The following is a 13,355-nucleotide window of genomic DNA, read 5'->3' as shown; positions in this document are numbered from 1 at the left end:
TTAGGTTTGCAAGAGCACTGGCGATCTTATCAATAGACTTGGAGACCTCAGCTCCTCTAAGGCTATGTGCGCACTTTGCAGTTCAATTCTGCAGCGAAAAAGTCACTGCATGTGCGTCTCAGAACGCAGCTGAAAAAGCTGTGTTCTGAGATGCATTCTGCAGAATGCAAAGTGCGGACATTCCTGGAGAAAATTCATGCGTTCTGGATGCTTTCTCTGCCATAGACAGAGTGGGAAAAGCATCCAGAACGCACATTTTTCACAGTATGCAACCACTCGGCTCTGCAGCATCCCCATAGACTTGCAGCAGAGCCGAGTGGGACCGCACTGTCACTGTCATGGCTGGCTGTGGGACAGTGCCGCGCGATCAGAATGAACTCGGATGAACTTCACCCGACTTCATTGTGATCGCGCGGCTCTGTGCGTGTGCCGCGGCTTGATTTGCGGTCACACGTGAAGGACTCACCTGTGATCGCAAATCCCCTGAGTGACTGCAGTGAGCCGCGCAATCAGCTGTGCCTTCACTCAGGTTACTCGCGGTCACAGCTGCAGTCCTCCACGTGAGAGCAGTGGCCGTGAGTAATCTCAGTGACAGCTCAGCTGATCGCGTGACTCACTTCAGTTGCTGCATGGAGCTCACAGGAGCGGCGGTGTTCTAGTGCCGCTCCTGTCAGCTTCCAATGTAGCAGAGCTGGAAGCGTCGTGGGACCTTGCGTGGATTACGGCGGACCTGGAGGTGTTTTTGAGGGATTAATAAAGTGGTGAAAGAGGGTGTTTTTTTGTCTTTCATTCCAAATAAAGAATTTTTTGGATGTGTGTGTTTATTTACTTTAACTTACAGGTTCACCATGGAAGATATCTCAGGGAGACGCCTGCCATGATTAACCTAGGACTTAGTGGCAGCTATGGGCTGCTGCCATTAACTCCTTATTACCCCGTTTGCCACCGCACCAGGGCAAGTCGAGATGAGCCGGTAAAGTCCCGGGACTTTCGCATCTAATGAATGTGGGAATTCCGGGCGGCTGCTGGCTGATATTGTTAGGCTGTGGAGCTCCCCATAACGGGGAGCTCCCCATCCTGAAAATACCAGCCTCCAGCCGTATGGCTTTACCCTGGCTGGTATCCAAATGGGGGGGGACCGCACGTCGTTTTTTTTAATTTATTTTTTTAACTGCTCGATATAGACACGCCCACCGGCGGATGTGATTGGTTGCAGTGAGACAGCTGTCACTCAGCGTGGGGGCATGTCTGACTGCAACCAATCATAGGCGCCGGTGGGCGGGGAAAGCAGGCAATACGTGATGGATTAATGAGAGGCCGGCTTTTTCAAAAGAGAAGCCGCCACAGTATGAACGCCATGCAGCGCCGCGAAGGTGATCGTGGATCGGTGAGTATGAGAGAGGGGGGGAGGGAGAGACTGACATGGACAGAGAGAGAGATAGAGACATAGAGAGAGAGACCGACAGACAGAGAGAGAAAGAGGAAAGACCTGCCTTTGTTATGTTAACAAAAAACGTGGATCGCAATAATAATGCAATGCAAGCGCACTGCTTAACATTTTGGCAGTGATTTTCTACAAATCATTGATTTCAATAGGTGTAGAACGCAGCCAAAATGGCAAAAACAATTGACATGCTGCTTCTTTGAACGCATGGCTTTTGCCACAAAATATGCTAATTAAACGCTGCGTTTGGAAACGCAAGGTGCGGACAAGAAATCCACATTTTCCATAGACTTTGCTGGAAAATCAAAACGCATGCCTTTTGGCATGAAAACGCTGCAGTTCAAAACGGACCTGAAAAGCAGCTGAAAAGCAGGTGGAAACGGAAAGTGCGCACATAGCCTTAGCTGGTGTCACCTCTGCTTCTAGCTTGACAGTGAGGAGCAGAAATTATGTCTTGCAGCAGAACCTCTCTCTCCAATGTCAGTCAAGTAATGGAAAATGGTGGCGGCACAAAACTAAGAGAAGCCGAGGACTGCAAGTGCACGAATTCACCTTCTGGTGCATTTGAGAAACCCTAATTTGCATATAAATAAAATAGGAATAAGGGATAAATAATAATGGTTTAAACTGTCCTATCCTGCACTATCTCTTTTACCCATAAGGTCCCGTCACACGCTACAATATATCTAACGATATGTCGGCGGGGTCACGGAATTTGTGACGCACATCCGGCATCGTTAAAGATGTCGTAGCATGTGACAGCTCCTAACGACTGTGAACGAGCAAAAATACTCACCTTATCGTTGCTCATTGACACGTCGTTCATTTTCAAAATGTCGGTCCTCCTTCTGTGCTCCGGTTGTTCATCGTTCCCGAGGCAGCACACATCGCTCCGTGTGACACCCCGGGAACAACAAACAAAGCTTACCTGCGTCCCGCCGGCAATGCGGAAGGAAGGAGGTGGGCAGGATGTTACGTCCCGCTCATCTCCACCCCTCCGCTTCTATTGGGTGGTCGCTGTGTGACGTCGCTGTGATGCCGAACGTCCCTCCCCCTTCAGGAAGAGATGTTCGCCGCCCACAGCGTCCGGGAGGTAAGTACGTGTGACAGGGGGTTAACGACTTTTTAAAATGATTGGAACGAAAGACATGCGGTTTTAAAAAGTTTACATAAACAAATACGATATCCTCTGGCAGGTCCCACCACTCGGACCTTCACCGATCAGAAGAAGAGGCTTATCTGAGTGGAGCTTGTGCACCTCTGCTCCATTCATTCTCTATGAGACTGCCTGTGAAAGCTGCTGTAAATGACCAGAGTTGTTATTTCACTTCTTACGTACACTCACCTTTGGTGGTTTCACTTTCACGTATTAAGTAGGTACCCCTTGGATTTCCAAAGGATAACAATTGCCTCTCTGCATCTTTTCTACCCAGTTTGCCAAAGTACCATCTGGAAAGATAAAAAGTCAGAAAAGTGAATGCGTTTAGTATTAGCTTTTTCTAGACAACACACTCTCCAGTATCTCACACACGTGTGTGTCTTACATATATCATGAAAGAATATCAGTTTAGCCACACTATCTTCATGGCTTCTGTTTATAATGGAGCCTTGATAGTTCAAATTACCCAAAAACGCTAATCAATTCCACAGACGTATAACAAGGTCTGTCATGTTTTTATTATTATTTTATTATGTTTTATATATTATGTATAGAAATACCCTAACGGAAAGAGAATATTGCCATGTAAAAAAGCTTTAGATTAGGTGTCCAAGTGTTCCTTGCTGATAATACTTTGAAATGGGTTAAATAAAAATACTCATCCATTTGATTCTTGCTGTTCCAGCACAGTGTCACCACTCCTCGCTGCTGATCTCTATGTAACTGGCTGCAGCGGTAACGTCCCATATACTTAATGTGACTTCCTCGACCAATCAATGGCGTCAGTGTTCTTGTGCCATATAGAATCATGGAATGGTAGAGTTGGAAGGAACCTCAAGGGCCATTGGGTCCAACCCCCTGCGAGTTCAGGCTTTCCTAAATCACCCCAGCTAATATATAACGTCAAGAGTGATCACGCTGAGTGATACTATATATGGGATGTGGCAGCTGCAGCCAGGTACACAGAAGACTGGGAGCAGATAAAATATACATTTTTTTTTAAACTTATTTTAGGTGTATTCGTGGCTGGGGTAATTTTTTTTTGGTTGGGGGTGGGGAATGAACCCTTTAACAAACATGGAAGTTTAGGAGTAAGGCGGGCTTTGCACGCTGCGACATTGGTAACAATGTGTTACTGATGCTGCAGCGATAGTCCCGCCCCCGTCGCACGTGCAATATCTAGTGAAAGCTGCCGTAGCGATTATTATCGCTACGGCAGTTTCACACGCACATAACCGGCCGTGCGACGTCCCTCTGGCCGGCGACCCGCCTCCTTCCTAAGGGGGCGGGTCGTGCGGCGTCACAGCGACATCACACGGCAGGCGGCCAATTGAAGTGGAGGGGCGGAGATGAGCAGGATGTAAACATCCCGCCCACCTCCGTCCTTCTCATTGCAGCCGGCGGCAGGTAAGGTGAAGTTCCTCGCTCCTGCGGCTTCACACACAGCGATGTGTGCTGCCGCAGGAGCGAGGAACAACATCGCACCTGTCGCTGCACCGACATTATGGAAATGTCGGAGGCTGCAGCGATGATACGATAACGACGCTTTTGCGCTCGTTCATCGTATCAAAAAGGTTTTACAGGTTGCGATATCGACTGCGACACCGGATGTGTGTCACTTTCGATTTGACCCCATCGACATCGCACGTGCAATGTCGCAACGTGCAAAGCCGCCCTAAAGGTACCTTTCCACCAACAACATTTATCACCTGTCCACAGGATAGGTGATAAATGTGTGATCAGTGGGGGCTGAAAGGTGGAACCTCCACTATCATGAAAATGGAGCCCTGGCTTTTCTATCACTGATGATCATGTAAGTATTACCTATGTTGTCTATAGAGGTTAAATGTTATGAAAGAACAATATAGTAAAAAAATAATAGAAATACATACTCTTCAGCTTGAATGGAGTCAACAGGCGCCACATAGTTACTTGGAATATAACCAGTCCCACCGGTTGTAAGTGAGCGAGCTTCCCACCAATCCCCTTCACTGCAAAGAAACACACAATATAATGATTAATATGAAAAATGTGTATATACCATGTATATGTAATAGTAAACAGGCATATGCAAAAAACTAATATTTTGTGGAAGGATCTTGATAATACGATTGTCCAGTAATCTGTTCTCTTATTACAGTAATTGTCATCTTGAATACTCAGAACACCATAGGGCCTATGCACTTTAGCTTCCAACATATCAAAATAGAAAGAAGTGAGGCAGCAACATTGCAAATGGTTTCCAATACAATATTCCACTGTTTTCTATAAAAAGCTCCTATCCAAATGTGTGTAAAAGTGTTATATTTAAATATACACCAGTTTTATCAAATATTGAATGAAGCCCTAATTAAAATTAAATAAAAAAATTCCCATAGTGATAATTCCCCCCTTTGTGTAGTCTCACCCTGCTGTCATGCTTTCCTCCTCTTTATCCACCCTACTAACTGTAGTTACAGAAGTATTTCACATTTTTTACATTTTCTACGTGTATCTAAAAGATGTAGATTAAAGATTTAAGGACTTTGTGACCAGTAGTCCGAAGAGTTAATCTGTCCCTTTTTGAAGGAGCATTGTATTCTACGATGACAGTTTGTCATGCTAAATCATGAAAGAATGAAGGCAGCTGTAGGGATCAAAGATCATGAAATGAATGGTATTCTATTCCTCTAGGCATCAGCTGCCAAGCTGTCTGTGCTGAAATAGTGGAACTATCCGGAGAGTATCTATTTAGGAAGGGAGTTGTGTCACTTAACGGAAATCTGTCACCCCAAAACTGAAAATATAACTATCTGAACACTCAAAGAGGGAACTTAGCCCTTTAAAAATCATACTGGCTGTAGATCTTAGCAAATGTGTTTAACAGAAAAACAGTTTTATTAGATATGGTAGAGTTCGGTGCACTCTGCCACCATCAATACCATCCTCCACCACTCCGCTTATGGTGACTTACAATGGATGCATTGGAGCACTGCCTGATCTAAATCACTAGACCTGAACATGCTGATGTTGCAGTGGTCAAGAGCACACACAATGTCAGTGCACGCTGGTGCCTTCTCATCAATCTCCTGGGTAAATCGTCCACTTCCTGCACACAAGGTCTCAAAGCAGCAGGCGAGGCTGACACCAGAAGGAGATGAGAAAGCACACAATGTCAGTGAGTGTGCACTCTCATCCCTCTTTCCTTTGTGTTGCATCTACACACATGAGAGGGATGAGAGAGTGTACACACTAATGAGAAGGGGTCAGGCATTGCAGTGTCAGTGAGTGTGCGTTTTCATCTCTTAATCCTGTTTTGTCATCCTGTGCGCAGCAAGTGGCCGCTACATACAGCAATTGAAAATGAGACCTCAGCCACAATACACACTGACAATGTGTGCCCTTGGCTTCCTCATAGTCAGTATTTTCAACACTAAAGATTTAGATCAGGTAGAGCTCCAAAGCAAACACAGTTAATAACTATAAGGCCGGGGCCATACGTGGGACTACTGTGATACTCGCATGACACTCGGCTCACGCTGGCAGCACAGCGGGAGCCGAGTGTCATTGCGACTGAGGTCCGATCGTTCGATCGGACCACAGCTGCGGGGTGCGGGCCGGCACTGTGAAGGGGCGGGCCAACACTGAGATGGGGCGGGCCGGCGCTGAGGAGGGGCGGGCTGGCACTGAGGACGGATTTATCTCCCTCTCTCCTCCGTTGTCGGCTATTGCCATTCTCGCTGTGCACTCGCATTACACCGGTGTAATGTGAGTGCAGTGCGATGTTTCTCTCGTCCCATAGACTTGAATGGGTGCGAGAGAAAGAGTCTCGCATTGCACCCGCAGCATGTTGTGACTGTTTTCTCGGTCCGATTAGGACTGAGAAAAATAATCGCTCATGAGTGCTGGCACATAGAGTAATATTGGTTCGAGTGAAATGCGATGTTTTATCGCACTCCACTCGCTCCGGTTTTCATGGCGTTGTGGCTCAGGCCTAAAGGGAGAGGTGGAGTATGGTAATCGAGAAACAGGAACACTGCACAGAGCCCTTAGCCGTGCAAGCCCCAAATTTGTATATTTAATTAGACTGTTTTTCTATAAAACAAATTTACTAAAATCTACAGTATAATTTCTAGAGTGACTATGTTCCCTATATGAATGTCTAAATCATTCAATTTCAGTTTTGGAGGTGGAACTCCTTTTAGGACTATTTTTTTGTACTTTTGTGGACATATTAGACATATTACATTTGCTAATCTACTGATATATATTTTTCTACTCAGAAGATTAGCTCATAGAGAACACAATTTCTCAAACCACTTTTATTAGTTACAATTAATGATAAGTGAACGTGCTCACAGTGCTCGATATTCGACAGAGCATCGCTGGTACACTCGGTGCTCGGATATGTCGTTTGTGAATGATCTGACACAAAAAACCCACTCCCTTCAGTGAATAATGGGAGCAGTGGCGTAACTACCGCGGTCGCAGCGGTCGCGATTGCGACCGGGCCCGGGAGGTTAGGGGCCCGGCGGCCGCCAGGCAGATCAGCAGCCAGCTCCTGTCAGTGTGAGAGGAGCTGCGCTGATCTGTCACAGACCTCGCGGCCGCTATTTGACCCGCTGCCGTCGCCGACACCGGGCCCCCCTGCCTGATGTCAGCGGCAGCACCGGGTCCCCCTGCCTGGTGTCAGCGGCTGCGGCGTCTCCCCCGTCACCGCGCACAGTAATGATGAAGCATACCGCGGCCGGTGCCGCGCTATGCATCACCATTCTCCCCCTGTGCGATGATGTCACTCCCGAGCGACTGCTGTGCTGAGTGCACAGAGTGCAGGACAGGAGGACGCCGACCGCAGCACCGGGAGAACGAGCAGCGGGGAAGACAGCAGCGGTGGAAGGAAGAGAGAAGGTGAGTACTTTTTTTTTTAATATAAGTGAGTAAACGGTGGCCAGAGGCTTGGGAAGGCAGTTCTGGGGAAGCTGCATTATTGTACATGGAAGCCTGGAGAGGCTGCTTTATACATGGAGGTCTGAGGAGGCTGCATTATATGTGGAGGTCTGGGGTAGCTGCATTATTATACATGGAGGCCTGGAGAGGCTGCTTTATACATGGAGGTCTGAGGAGGCTGCATTATATATGGAGGCCTGGAGAGGCTGCTTTATACATGGAGGTCTGAGGAGGCTGCATTATATATGGAGGCCTGGAGAGGCTGCTTTATACATGGAGGCCTGGAGATACTGCATTATACATGGAGGCCTGAGGAGGCTGGGTGCATTGTTATACATGGAGGCCTGGAGAGGCTGGCTGCTATATTATACATGGAGGCCTGAGGAGGCTGGGTGCATTGTTATACATGGAGGTGGTCTGGAGAGACTGGGTGTTATATTATACATGGAGGCCTGAGGAGGCTGGGTGCATTGTTATACATGGAGGCCTGGAGAAGCTGGCTGCTACATGGAGGCCTGAGGAGGCTGGCTGCATTATTATACATGGAGGCCTGGAGTGGCTGTCTGCATTATTATATATGGAGGTCTGGGGGGGGCTGCATAATACAAAATGAAGGACACTTTATACATGGAATATAGGGGTGCCTTATGCATGGAGGAGTATGGGGCTGCATAATGCAATATGAAGTTTTATGGGGTTGCGTTATAATACATATAGGACTATGGGGGCTACATTATAATATATGGAGGACTATGGAGGCTACCTTATACATGGACTATGGGGGTGCATTATAAAACATTGGGGACTATGTGGTGCAGTATAATATATGGAGAACTATGGGGTGAATTATAATATATGGAGAACTATGAGAAATTCATTATAATAATTGGAGGGCTACTTTATACAAGGAGGACTATAGGGCTGCATTATAATATATGGAGGCCTATGTGGTGCAGTATAATAGATGGAGAACTATGGGGTGAAATATAATACATAGAGAACTATGAGAAATTCAAGATAATAATTGAAGGGCTACTTTATACATGGAGGATTATGGGGGTGCATTATAATATATGGAGGACTATGTGGTGCAGTATTATATATTGAGTACTATGGGGTGAATTATAATGCATGGAGAACTATGGGAAATGCATTATAATACATGGAGGACTATGGAGCTGCATTCTAATATATCAAGGGTTATGTGGGACCCTTTATACTATATGGAAGGTTATGTGGGTGCCATTATTGTATTTGGAGAACTATATACAAGGGGGGACAAAGATACAAGCAGGGGATGGGAACGTTTTGTGCTGAGGGAAAAAGGCTCTTTTCCCTCAGCACCCAGCTTTTCCATGCTCTGCTATACATCTTCTCTCAGCACCCAGCTTTCCCATGCTCTGCTATACATCATGTCTCAGCACCCAGCTTTCCCATGCTCTGATATGGGAAAGCTGGGTGCTGAGGGAAAGATGTATAGCAGAGCATGGGGAAGCAGTGTGCCGAGGACAAGATGGATATCAGAAAATAGGAAAGCTGGGTGCTGATAGAGGGATTTCAGATCATGGGAAATCTGGGTGCTGTGGGTAAGAGCCAAGTGTCAGCATCATTATCCTGTACCCCGAGTGTCAGTGTCATTATCCTGTACCCTAAATGTCGATGTACGTGGAGGGGGGGGCCCAGGTCTGAACTTTGCACCGGGGCCCATCAAACTCTAGTTACGCCCCTGAATGGGAGCCAGCACCCCAGTAATTCTCTGAATGGCTGTCACTGGAGTTAAAAACAATGTGTTCACATGATATGTGTAAAGAAACAAAAACCCTGCCCACCTTTCCCCGTAAGTGCTTTGTTTCTGGCGGCTGAGTGTGTGTGGAGAGATGAACTTCCTAATAATTCACTTCCATTATACTCGTTACTCAAGTCGAGCTCGACAAAGCAACCAACCTGCTCGACTCGAGTATAGAATATTACAAATAATACAAGTTGCACCATGTTATGTCCGCTTCTGCATTGTAATAATGAAGATTCTTACGCTGGCAAAAACAATCTGATCACCTGTCGCATGAAAAGGCTTTGGAATGAGCGTCTGCTCATCTAAATGTGCCATAATATAGCTGTCAGTTGAAAGCTCATTAAGCTATCGCTCCAGAATCCTCCACCATACAAATGAACGCTCTGTTGTTAATGGGGGAGGGGAAAAAGATGCATCCAGACACCAAAGGAGGAAGCTCATCTCCCAGGAATAAAGTATCTGATGTATACATTTAAACTGCCCGATCCTTATCCGCTGGCATCTGTGGAAGGTCAGGGGTCCCTATACACTAGATGTAAATGGTGGCCCAGAGACAACCAGATTTGATAGGTTTTGACAACTTTAGTGTGTAAGGAAGTTTAGGGTTAAACACCACTTTAGATATACAGTGTGTCCACCCATATCCTGTCCACCACCATTAACTTGAGAACGGCGACAGCTATAGGCATAGAAGTGTTGTCTAGGTATAGTAAAGTAGCCATGCGCTACGCAATGAAACCACCTATAGCGCCACCTGGTGGAAAACAATGGAGTTAGCATTTTTATCTCGAAAACGGAACGAGAGAAAAAAATGAATTAAAAAATTGCAGGGCATTATCAATTCAATACGAATCGACACCTTGCATACAGAAATGCTATGATATGAAACCCATGAACCCCCCAAAACATTGAATGCTGGTCACGCATATGGCGCTCATTTAACTTTGATGCTCTAAGTGGCCACCGTCAGCTGCAATGCACATCTGGACTCTGGACAGCATACTGTATCTTGCTGCACGTTGTGCAATATGGTAGGTGACACGTTTGCACAAGCATCTGTAATACGTTGTCGTAGGTCCTGCAATGTTAGTGGAGGGGGTCGCATACACAAGCTGGCCAGTTTTTAGTCTTATTTTATTCCTATAGCCTCAATATATATACGTATTTTATTAAAGCCATAAGTTCCAGAGATGTGGGCATTTTGATTTGAGGCTAATTTTTATGCTGTTTACCATGAAGGCGTGTCTTACAAGGTTACAATGAAGAGCAGCCTAAGGCGTCACCCCCAAATAATCCACTGAACAACACGCATTTAGTAAAGACCATAACAATTAGGGGTACTATGCACGCTGCGACATCGCTAGCCGATGCTAGAGATGCCGAGCGCGATAGTCCCCGCCCCTGTCGCACATGCGATATCTTGTGATAGCTGCCGTAGCGAACATTATCGCTACTGCAGTTTCACACGCACTTACCTGTCCTGCAATGGCGATCCGCCTCCTTCCTAAGGGGGCGGGTCGGGCGGCGTCACACGGCAGGGGGCCAATAGAAGCGGAGAGGCGGAGATGAGCGGGACGTAAACATCCCGCCCACCTTCTCCCTTCCGCATTGGCGATGGAGGCAGGTAAGGAAATGTTCCTTGCTCCTGCGGTTTCACACACAGCGATGTGTGCTGCTGCAGGAACGAGGAACAACACCATGTCTCCTATTGGTGCGACATTATGAAAATGTCCGACGCTACACAGATCACCGATTTACGATGCTTTTGTGATCGTTTATCGGCGCATCTAGGCTTTACACGTAGCAACGTTGTTACCGGCGCCGGATGTGCGTCACTTTCGATTTGACCCCGACGATATCGCAGTAGCAATGTCGCAACGTGCAAAGTACCCCTTAGCATTACATAAAAAGGCCCATATCTCTGGAATCTGAACAAAATAAACAAAACCCAAATACTCACGGGAGAATGGGAATAAAATAACAGCAAAAACTGGTCACTTTGGTCCTGGTGACAGATTCTCTTTAAGCCATTCCGGAGTAGCTTGGGCGTATGTTTTGGGCTTTTCTTCTTTAGACTCCAAAGTTTACTTTCCTGCACTCATTGTATCCTCTATCTAGACACAAATCTGCCGTGGCCAGCTGATTCAATGCTGCACAGTAAAATGTACCATGATAAAGAATAGGTAGAAAAGTGGCCATATTTTGCTCTTCATTTCCTGCTGCGCTCCTAATTATTCCTTCCTTTTTTTATTCTGTGGTTCAATTCTAGAGATATGAGCCTTTTTACTTAAGGGTGCTTTACACGCTGCAACATCGCTAGCGATCTCGTTAGCGATGTGACATGCAGATCGCAGATGTGATCTGCAGAGATCGCACATAGGTCGGTTTATAGCGCTGGTCACATGTGTCATCTCTGCAGATCGCATCTGTGATCTGGCGTGTCACATCACTAACGAGATCGCTAGCGATGTCGCAGCGTGTAAAGCACCCTTTAGTGTTAATTGTTATAGTCTTTACCAAGGTGGCGATGCTTGCAGGATTTTCTGGATACGTGTCTTTAGGCTGCTCTGCGTTATCACCCTGTGCCACCCCTGTAGTACACACCATTAAAATTACACTAAATAAAAAGACCCATATGTCTAACACCATACGTCAAATTTGTAAAAGAAAAAAAAGAAAGAAATCAGGAGAGGAGTAGAAATAAAATAGGACTAAAAACTCTCCATTTTCACCTGGTGACAAGTCTTCTGTAACATTAAAACTGACTGGGAAATGCTCGAAAGAAGAGAATGAATACAATAATATATTGGCATAATATTCCGAATAGAAATGTATAATGCAGTTTTGTGATTTCAGACAGGTAATCTGACATTTACTGCATACCGGAGTATAAAGATCAATATAGCTGGTGACATTGTCAGTGGGTTACAAGGGTGATTCTGCAAGTGATAAAAGCAATTTTAGAAAGCTAATAACCTGAGGGTAGTATCCCCTGGGAATGACAGATATTACATTTTCTGCAGATGACTGTCATTTTGACAGTGACTTTTTAGCACATGGCATCATACAATCCATTAAAAGGATGGATCATTGATTCATCAATGATCTGAACTACATTTCCAGGGAATCTCTGTTTTCTTACTGGAATGAAGAATGTATGGAAATATAATCAAGAGTCACAGGGAAGTAAGCTATGATGCCTGGCTGGAAAAGCTCAATGTAATGAGGGGTAAGGAGAACGAATTCAATTATTACATGATACCAATACTTATCCTGTAAAAGAACAGTCACAACTGGAAGTCACTGGTCTATATGCAGCATATTTCACCTTCAATAGTGGTTACCCTAGAGTGGGGTTGTCAATTAGGGCACATGGACATCATAAATGGGGGTAGAGTATTAAGGTGGGTTTACATGCTACGAGATCGCTAAAGTGATGTCGTTGGGGTCACGGAATTTGTGACGCACATCCGGCCACGTTAGCGATGTCGTTGCGTGTGACACCTAATAGCGATTTTGAATCGTCGCAAAAACGTTCAAAATCGCTAATTGGTGACATGCCCCCTATTCCCAATTATCGTTGCTGCTGCAGTAGCGATGTAGTTCGTCATTCCTGAGGCAGCACACATCGCTACGTGTGACACCGCAGGAATGACGAACCTCTCCTTACCTGCGGCTGCCGGCAATGAGAAAGGAAGGAGGTGGGTGGGATGTTCGTCCCGCTCATCTCCGCCCCTCCGCTTTGATTGGGCGGCCGTTTAGTGACGTCGCTATGACGCTGAACGAACTGCCCCTTAGAAAGGAGGCGGTACACCGGTCACAGTGACGTTGCAGAGCAGGTATGTGTGTGTGACGCTGCCGTAGCGATAATGTTCGCTACGGCAGCGATCACCACATATCAGCCGTACGATGGGGGCGGGTGCTATCACGCTCGACATCGCTAGCATCGGTACATGGTCGGCTATTCATTTGGCTCAATGTGATGACTGCAGTGTCTATAGTCAGACGCATGGTAATCAGAAGAATGCTACTAC

At 46.1% G+C, this 13,355-nt stretch overlaps 1 protein-coding gene across 2 annotated transcripts in view; it reads right to left on the bottom strand.

Annotated features, from left to right (window-relative positions):
* The window catches only part of FYN (FYN proto-oncogene, Src family tyrosine kinase), a 256,607-nt gene that overhangs the window by 32,892 nt on the left and 210,360 nt on the right, over positions 1 to 13,355 (bottom strand). For both annotated transcript variants that reach the window (XM_075340043.1, XM_075340042.1), the window contains exons 6-7: positions 4,496 to 4,594; positions 2,790 to 2,893 (exon numbers count right to left, since the gene is read on the bottom strand). In XM_075340043.1, coding sequence (XP_075196158.1) covers positions 2,790 to 2,893; positions 4,496 to 4,594 — 203 coding nt within the window. The remainder of the gene's footprint in view (positions 1 to 2,789; positions 2,894 to 4,495; positions 4,595 to 13,355) is intronic.

The sequence above is a fragment of the Anomaloglossus baeobatrachus genome, chromosome 3, assembly GCF_048569485.1.
Source record: "Anomaloglossus baeobatrachus isolate aAnoBae1 chromosome 3, aAnoBae1.hap1, whole genome shotgun sequence".
Taxonomy (NCBI): domain Eukaryota; kingdom Metazoa; phylum Chordata; class Amphibia; order Anura; family Aromobatidae; genus Anomaloglossus; species Anomaloglossus baeobatrachus.
This window is presented reverse-complemented; position numbering and strand designations above follow the sequence as displayed.